Genomic DNA, 8649 nt, shown 5'->3' with positions numbered 1-8649 from the left:
TCTGCAGCAACTTTAATGAAATGTATCTTTTCTTTCAGATCCCAAATCATATGTAGACTTCAAGGCTTGGAGTACTAGCTCTCTATAAATACTAGACATGGAGTCATATCCATTGCTTGTGTCCACAACATAAAAACATATTAAGAACAATTGCTTTAAAGGTAGCTTCCTTCATGGACATCCAGGACATTCTGAAATGCTTAGCAATGTGGGAATACATATTCTTTGTAGATATTCCTTGAAGAGATCTTAGATTAGAGGTCTTTTGCATTGCAGTCAAGAAAATACTTAGTGCGTATTTGCATCATGCTAATATTTCTTTTTTTCAGAAATCACAGCAGCTGCACACTGCTATTTGGAAGTAGTTGAAAATTACTCTAATGTGATGACATGATAACCACTAGTGCAAAATCTGTCTAAGGCAATGGAATCAACAAATTGTTTTGTTCAGTTATCATGAATCTTTCTTGATTTCAAATTGGTATTGAAATACCGTAGCTTGTCCTCTCTCTGAGACTCCAGGACAATCTCTAAGTGCTTGAAACTTGACACAGACCACAGACATCTTTTTGTGCTCCTCAGTAACAGCAGATGGTTGCCTGTTCTTTTCTATGTGTGGAGGCACTTGGAAACCTCTGGGCTGGTTAGCAAAACTTCTGTGGATATAGGGCAAGAAATGTGGTAAAAATAGCCTGGCCTCCCAGCTTTATAATGCAGAACCTTTTGTTGTTGTCGTTGTTGTACGACCAGGAAATACCAGGAAATAAGTAAGATCATTGTTTAAGAAGAGTAAGGTGAAATGCGTACTGGTGTTATTTGCAAGAAGGCTTCTAGCTTGATGTTCCACAAGACTGAGAAATCACATCTTGTTCTGCAAGGAAAATGAGGTAATTCTATCCCGTGACATTGGAAATTTCATTATAGCACATGCCTGTGCTTTGTATTTCTAGAAAAAGATGTCAGAGGGGAGTAAGTTTCACAAGGTTTGTTCTGAACTGAAATTCAGAATGTTTAGAGTTTAGCAGTGTCATAGACTTCTCTTGGGAGTCTGCAATACCTGATACTTTCATCTGCCTCCCTGGCTGCCTCACTGTACTGTGCTGCTGTATGGCTCGGAACTCGGTTCCTGAGTCTCCACAGTTTACAATATGGGACTTAAATTATCACTGAAGTCTGACATTTTGAAGAAAATATGGGTTGTGGTTGTTAGGAGAAGGTAAAGGTTAAAATATGGGTTGTGGTTGTTAGGAGAAGGTAAAGGTTAAAATATGGGTTGTGGTTGTTAGGAGAAGGTAAAGGTTAAAATATGGGTTGTGGTTGTTAGGAGAAGGTAAAGGTTACCAGCAAGAGACAAGAAGAGAAATGGAGGAAGGAAAAAGGAGCAGGAAGAGGATGACTGAGACAGAGTGAACCATTATATCCTCACTGCAGTACTGGTCTTCCGAAAAAGTCCCCAAGTTCAGCTCCTATTTTGATCATAGTGGAAAAAAAGAGGAAGGCTGCCAGCCTGGATAGGGGGGATAGTCAAGGGGAGTCAAGGAATTGAATGGAGAACACAGAGGGCAGTAGCAATAACCAAAGAATTTTTAAATATATGTGGAAAGATGGTAAGTCCAAATGGATCACCCGGAACAGCAGGCTGGAGAGAATCCAAATTCTTGAATGTCATGTGACAGCAGCTCGTCTTCCTCTCCCCAAATCCAAGTTTATAGACAGCATGTGACGCTGTTTATAATGAGGGGACTGAGTTCCTGTGCTGGGGCTGGCTGCTCAGTGAAACAGCAGATCAGTGTCTGCACCAACACCACCTCAGCCCTCTAGAACCTAGACAGGCTCTTGCATTGCATCTGGCAGCTCCTCATTTTCTAACACTGCTTGTTACCCCACTCACCCTCAAATGGACTAAAAGTACTTTTAACACAGGACTGCAATCCTTGGCTTAAACATGTCATTCCCTCCCTGTGGCTGTATGCCAGCATTTAAACTGCAGGGTGATGAATGGACATAACTCTAAGGGAAAATGCAGAGCTTAAGGAACTAGCTATTCCTTGTGGGAATATGGACTGAAAAGTGCAGCAGGTGGAGTAGTGCCAATAGTGTGCAGAGCACCGACATGAATGCTGAGCTCACATTAACACACTGTGCAGCAGAGTGGACTTTTTCCATCAAGATCACACACTTCCATTAATTATTACACAGAATATACACTCCTACTATGCTATACCAACATTTCCACACAGAGTTCAGTGCCAGTGCAAACCTCCTCTCTACACTTTTAACCGTCTTTTATCTCAGCAGAGCTTTATTTTCTTGCAACTGCTTTAGGAAAACTGGTTTTTAATATCCTGCTTCTAGAATATTAGATTATACTTTGTTATTATCACTTTTGCTGTAACATAAAATTGTTCATATGTGCATACTTCCATCTCCTGGACTGAATGTATATTGCACTTTCTGGCAATACTGATGTGTCTTATGGCTGGATATGGACTTCTTGTTATCCTTTGAAGACCCTTAGGGGAGATAATGGTCTATTGTTCCACTCAGTACAAAAACTACTCTGTAGATTAGCTGTCTTCGGGGATTTTCAAGGGCACAAGAAGATTAAGTGATAGGTGAATATAGGGAAAATGGTTCCAAGCACTATAAATGAAACTACACATTCCCATTTCTTGTGGAGGAAGGAGGGAAGAAGTCATGGACAAATGTCCCACAGGAGCTGCTAAATTAGAATACCTGTGTTGTGATTCCAGTGGTTACAAACCCACTAGTGTGTTGCAACCGGGATTGCAGTTCAGAGTTTCAAACAACATCCGGCAGTAGTTGGAGGTGCCAATCGCACCTCAGAGGCTATCAGTGTGAGAAGTGGGCAGTGCCGTTCCTCCTCAGTAGCTCAGAGTGCAGGGAGATAGGAGCCCCCACACTATACTTCTGTCTCCCTTACTTTTTTAGAGGTTAGCCTCTGCCCTTTCCAGATCTCAGTAACATAAAAGGTACGTAAGTGCCTGCGTCAGAGTTGACATTAGCTATATCTCACAGCTGGAGCCTGTGAGTGCTGCAGCTGCAGCGCCCAGCAAGGCCTTTCCCCCGGGCAGGCTACAAAAGGTGGTGCTGCCCAAGCTGAGGGCATGTAGGGCAGGTATGAGCCAGCTGAGGAGTTTCCATTTTCCATCTCTGTCCTCCCCTGCCCTGACCTGCTCCAGTGGATTGCTTTGCACTCTCTTTTCCCTACCCGGATTTAGCCTACATCCTGCTGCTTGGCAACACCAGGAATATCAAAGAAGAACATATTGTGGAAAAGGTGACTGACAACGATGGTGACAAATGTGTTTGATTGCTTTAGCCACAAATCATGGCTGTCAATATTCGTTATCTATTTCTCTTCTATTTTGCCACTATGTATTTTTCACAAAGGTAGAGCAACCAACAGTCATGTTGTCTGGTCAGAAGCAGCTGGTATGGACAAAGCCTCGTGTCAGACTGACAGCACCCGAGCAGGGAACACGTTTGCAATGCAGTGGCCGTGCTGTGCTTGCCATCAGCTGGATCACCTGACAGGAGTGGGGATGCACAGTCACATTTGTGAGGTTTCTGAGCTGCAGCTCAGTGCTGTGCCCCGCTGACAGAGAATTAAGGCCTGTTCCCCGTGCTCCCCATCTCTTGGCTGCCAGCAATAGAAGGACAGTGCCAGGTGAGGCCAGACCACTATGGCAGCACCAGAAGCACTTGCTGCCCCAAGGCAGCCGATGTGACCCAGCCCAGGCGCCCCTGTCCGGCTGCTGCAATTGGCTTTCCCCCGGAAGCTGCTTCCCCAAATCAAATGGATACTTTAAGCACCGAGTGGTTTTTTTTCCATTAAAAGAACAATTTACCTTCTTAAGGAACCTGCTGGGTGATAATATGCCTTCAGAGACTCAATTTGCACTATTCTTTCCCTAGAAAATAGCCAACCGACTTTCTTGTGAAACTTTATTTAATCCTCAGTGAAGAGGTGCCTTTGCTGTGGCTGCAGGCTGGGGTCAGGTATTGATAACAGTACAGATATCGCCCATAAAATATATTCACAAAGCCAATTTGCAGCTGTTTCCTATAGCTGTTTACGTTCATCCTTTAATTCCTGTTTCAAACCATGTCCCCAGTCCTTAGTTTCAAACCTCCCCATATCTCCATGTGGACAGGTACGGGGGGGTGGGTGGTGCGCGGCCGATCAGGCACCGCGATGGACAGCCCCGGCGCGCACGCGTGCGCGCGCGGGCCGGGGTCCTGTGGCGCTATAAGAACGTGCTGCGGCAACGTCCCTCTCTCTTTGTGCGGCGGCGCGCGGCGGTGCCGGGTGAGTGTTCGCGGTGGCGCCGGGGCCCGTCCGGGCGGGATCCCTCCGGGCCGCGGGGCATCGCGGCGGGAGCGGGCGGGGCGGGGGCCCCGGGGCGGCCGGCGCCGCTCACCGGGGCGGCCTGTGTCTGTATTTGCAGCAGGAACCCGGGCGGGGACCACACCCACCGAGAGCGCCATGGCCGAGGAAGGGTGAGCGGGGCCGGGGGCGGCGGGCGGAGGGGCCACGTCTCGCCGGGTCTCGCTCTGCGGCGCGTCGGGGCTGCGCGGGCCCCGGCGCGGGGCTGCGGCGAGTTCCCTGCAGGCCGGGGCCGGGCGATGGACGCGGAGCCGCCCGACAGGGCCCGTAACGCGTGGCGGCCCTGCTGCGGGAGAGAGCGCGGCTCGCTGCTCGCCAGGAGTTAGCGCCTTGGTCTCTTTCAAGCTCATCGTTTCTCAGTTACCCTTTTGACTTGGTTCTTCAACTTGTGTTTCTTCTGTGTTTTTTTAATTGTGGGATGCTTGCTGGTGAACGGGAAGTTTTTGCTTATAGCTGTAAGAGGTTGGCACGATCAGAACATTGTCTGTCTTCTCTTTAGCATTACTGCTGGAGGTGTAATGGATGTTAACACCGCCCTGCAAGAAGTGCTGAAGACCGCACTTATCCATGATGGCCTTGCTCGCGGTATCCGTGAAGCAGCCAAAGCCTTGGACAAGTAAGTGTTGTGTCACCAGTTTATTTCTGTGATGAATAGCAAAACTGGGTGAAGTACGTTGTGATGAGGTACATTGAACACATACAATGGTCACTTTGTCCAGGTGTTCAGTCTAAAACTTTAACAAGACCACAGTTTTCTGCCAGTAATCTTTGTCTTTTGTAATCTCTGTTTTGAGGTCTTTAACTGTGATCTTGAATTATCGAGTTTAGCATCTATATTTTGAGAATAGCATCATCTGGTGTATTAGGTTCTGTCTGTGACCCCAGTGCCACCAACTGTTCATGTGGGTGTGTGGGTTTTGTGAAGAAAATGGAATGGTGCTTGCAGCATGTAGCTGTTAAAACCTGGGGCTCAAGAACCTTGTGTTTTCAGAAGTGATAAAGTCTTCTCGAAACTTTCTGAGATTTTAATTGGGTTAAATATGTGTCAGACTTAACCTAGAAGAGTTGGTTTAGCATTTGAAAAAAACTTAAATCATAGCTTGTTTGGGTTTTTTTGCTGTCTTCATTTCTTGTGTGTGTTGCAGCTGTAGATAACTGCTTTGGTACAATATCAAAGCAATAATAAACTTGTTTCATGTGCGAACCATGGTAATCAGTTATGGTCTTTTGTAGGGTGAAGCACTGTATATATGCATATATATACACATACATACACACCTATGTGTGTTTAAATGCAGAAGCACACTTCTAAGAACAGAAGGTGCTTTAGGGTAATGCTACAGTGTTTGGGTGATGACTTCACAGTTTGTCGGATACCCCTTCACTCATTTTATGAGTGATAACTGCTGTCTGACAAACCTGTATGCAAAAACCTCTAAGATAAGGTGCTAAATAATGGAAGAAAAATAAAATTTAGGTGACTGACAACTAGTTTGTAAGAATTCTTATGAGTTCACCTGCAGCTTCATATGCTGTGTGTTCAAAGGATAATGTTTATACACGTTTGGGTGTGATGGTTCTTGCTTTGAAATGTTTCTGACATTCTGGTGACACTCATAATGAAGAAGGTCACAGAGAAAACCGATGTTGTCTGTAGAGGTCACATTGCACTAGGTTAAGCATAGAAGACCTACTCAGCTCTCTCTGTTGTCAGGTATCCCTTTGGTGTCTTAACATTGTACCACAGTATACAAAGATCCTAATTAGAATTGGGGCCCTGTCAAAACAGCTTCTTTGAACGTAAGTAGAAAAGATTGTTCTGAAGAGCTTATAACACCTTGATGTGGAAATTCAAGCTTTTAGTTATTACAATTCTAATGTTAAATTACTGTAATCTGTGGTAAACAAGAAAAAGCAACTTGTAACTTGGTTGCTTTCTGACAATGACACCAGTTCTTTATGGGACCTTGTGTTTATCCAGTCATTAGACATTTTTCCAATGGCTGAGAATTTATTTAGTGGGATTTTTAAAAGCTTTGAAAACTGGAATAGAATCTGATCATAAAGGTAACTATGAATAGCCTGTTATGTATATTAAAAACAGAAGTGATACATGATGTCAAAAGTATATTTAGTATTTCAAAAGCATAACCAAAAATGAAGCTTAGGAAGTGATTCTCTAGAAAAGCATGTGCTGAATTCTTTCACTTATGATTTTTATTATAAAGAATTTTCAAGTATTGTCTGAAGTTACATGTGTCAGTTTTCATTCTTTTTTAGACGCCAAGCCCATCTCTGTGTTCTGGCTTCAAATTGTGATGAACCCACATATGTAAAATTAGTTGAAGCACTCTGTGCAGAACATCAGATCAACTTAATAAAGGTAAGTGTCAACTTAAGACACAAGTTTATAACAGTTGTGCTTCTTGTTTCAGCATTTAGAGAGCTGAATCTTTAAAACACTGTTCTGTAATTCTGTGTATGGCTTATCTAAGCAAAATTTCTCTTTGCAGAGGTTGTTTAGTTCTGTGTGATTGGCATACAAGCAGTACAAAGTTAAAAGTGACTTCTTGTGTCCTGTATAACAAGGCATAGAATTATTGCCGCGAGTGGGTGGAGCACAGGAGTCCTGCCGTGAGGGCACAAGCTGTACGATGATGATACTTTGGCTCCCTCTGCTGATGCCTGTGAGGAAATCAGCCATCCGTTACCCAAAGCTTCTGACAGTACAGCAGCTTTTGGGCTGAACCCAGTTATGTTAGAAATGGCAAGTTCTAACGTGATGCAATGCTCTGCACCTCAGGTTGATGACAACAAGAAGCTGGGCGAATGGGTAGGTCTCTGCAAGATCGACAGAGAAGGAAAACCTCGCAAAGTAGTGGGCTGCAGTTGTGTGGTTGTCAAAGTAAGATTATGTTAATTATAGATTATTTCTTGACTTGTGAAAACAGACAGTAAACACAAGGTTGCTTTAGATAAGGAACTGTTAAATGGAACTCATATTAATTTTTATAAATGGTTACTTTATATTGTTGATAGTGAACATAAACTGCTCCCGTGTTTTATATTCCCTTTCATTTTTATTTAAAACACTCATATGTTTTGTGAGTTAATGGTTTTGTCCTTAAAGTCTTTATGCCCACTTGCCAGTAAGCATTAAAAGAAAAGACCTGACTAGAAGACAGGAAGCTTTGCTTAAGGAAAAAAATGCCAGTTCAATGTGTCCGCTCAACTTAAAAATGTTTTGCGGAGCATATTTTACAATGACACTGGTAAAGTAAAGCCACAGTACGAGCCTTGAAGACTTTGTTGTCTCTGAGGTCCCATGAGATGGCTACAGCTTCACAATAAGGACTAATGCCTTCTGTATGTTTTCGTACTTTTTCTTGCAACTGTTTTCTTGCAACTGTTTCACACATTTTACTTCTTTTAAGCAGATAAGATGACTTTTTAGTTCCCTATCAATGGTTGTTACATTTGAATGAAATAAGTCTTTTTATTAGAGAAAAAAGGAAAAACAGCTGACAGATCGCTTCAGGTTACTTATGTGGAATTTTTGGAATGCTTTGAGAAAAAGTGTCAGAATCCCATTTGTCCTTTTGAAAATAGGTTGTAAAATTTTGAATGGGTCTGTATGTTAATAATGGGTTATCTTGTGTTACAGGACTATGGCAAGGAATCTCAGGCCAAAGATGTCATTGAAGAGTACTTCAAGTGCAAGAAATGAATGAAAAATAAATTTTAAACCTGACTAGTGTATGTGTGATTAATGGCTGGGTGTCTGTGGAATAGTTCTTTGAGTTACAAAGGATAACATCAGAAGATGAAAGCACTTTGCGAGTGTTGGTGTAGTTTACTAGTATGTTAACTCTCAGTTGGCTAAAAAGATCACGGCGAGCCCTTCTGTTCCTATTCTCTGGTGCTTCTGTTTCCTCTTCCTACCCCAGAGATTACCAGCTGGGATAACTTTGCACAGCTTTAGTTGTAAAAATGCAGGCAGCTAATTTCTAGCTTTGCGTTGGTAGTGCTTAGGTCTGTACTTCTGCAGGGATTCTGATTAATTTGTTAAGGAAAACCTGAAGTATAGCTGCATCTGTGATGAAAATTTGGCTCCCTCTGCTGAAACATGAGGAGAGCGGCCTTAACTGTTACCCAGGTCTTCTGCAATGTTGCAGGAATTTCATAAATGCTATCTTAATTTATTGAGGGATCTCAGTTGGCACAAGATGTTTTACTGG

General features: G+C 43.3%; 1 protein-coding gene and 3 non-coding genes across 5 annotated transcripts; all 4 read left to right on the top strand.

Moving 5' to 3' along the window:
• The first annotated feature begins 4239 nt into the window (after positions 1-4239).
• RPS12 (ribosomal protein S12) lies at positions 4240-8162 on the top strand. 2 transcript variants are annotated; one of them, XM_064649456.1, is made up of 6 exons: positions 4252-4333; positions 4473-4524; positions 4911-5027; positions 6692-6794; positions 7215-7316; positions 8076-8162. In XM_064649456.1, exons 2-6 carry the CDS (start codon positions 4511-4513, stop codon positions 8136-8138), a joined length of 399 nt encoding a protein of 132 aa, XP_064505526.1. In that variant the 5' UTR covers positions 4252-4333; positions 4473-4510; the 3' UTR covers positions 8139-8162. The 2 variants fall into 2 exon arrangements, with proteins under 2 accessions (XP_064505527.1, XP_064505526.1); XM_064649457.1 differs by lacking the exon at positions 4473-4524 and having other exon boundaries at positions 4240-4333.
• Positions 5756-5830, top strand: LOC135412532 (small nucleolar RNA SNORD101). The gene has a single exon (XR_010429728.1). It is a non-coding gene; the product is annotated as a small nucleolar RNA SNORD101 (small nucleolar RNA).
• LOC135412541 (small nucleolar RNA SNORD100) lies at positions 7058-7144 on the top strand. Its single transcript, XR_010429737.1, has one exon. It is a non-coding gene; the product is annotated as a small nucleolar RNA SNORD100 (small nucleolar RNA).
• LOC135412540 (small nucleolar RNA SNORA33) lies at positions 7619-7753 on the top strand. The gene has a single exon (XR_010429736.1). It is a non-coding gene; the product is annotated as a small nucleolar RNA SNORA33 (small nucleolar RNA).
• Positions 8163-8649: the final 487 nt, after the last annotated feature.

This window comes from Pseudopipra pipra, chromosome 3, assembly GCF_036250125.1.
Source record: "Pseudopipra pipra isolate bDixPip1 chromosome 3, bDixPip1.hap1, whole genome shotgun sequence".
NCBI classification, from domain to species: Eukaryota; Metazoa; Chordata; class Aves; order Passeriformes; family Pipridae; genus Pseudopipra; species Pseudopipra pipra.
The sequence above is the reverse complement of the archived record's forward strand: the minus strand, read 5'-3'. Positions and strand labels throughout refer to the sequence as shown.

Bases quoted from the DNA above. Each gene is read 5' to 3' on its own strand.
- RPS12 (XM_064649456.1), top strand. The intron at 6,795-7,214 runs GTAAGTGTCAAC...TCTGCACCTCAG, and splicing joins ATCAGATCAACTTAATAAAG to GTTGATGACAACAAGAAGCT. The intron at 7,317-8,075 runs GTAAGATTATGT...CTTGTGTTACAG, and splicing joins GCAGTTGTGTGGTTGTCAAA to GACTATGGCAAGGAATCTCA.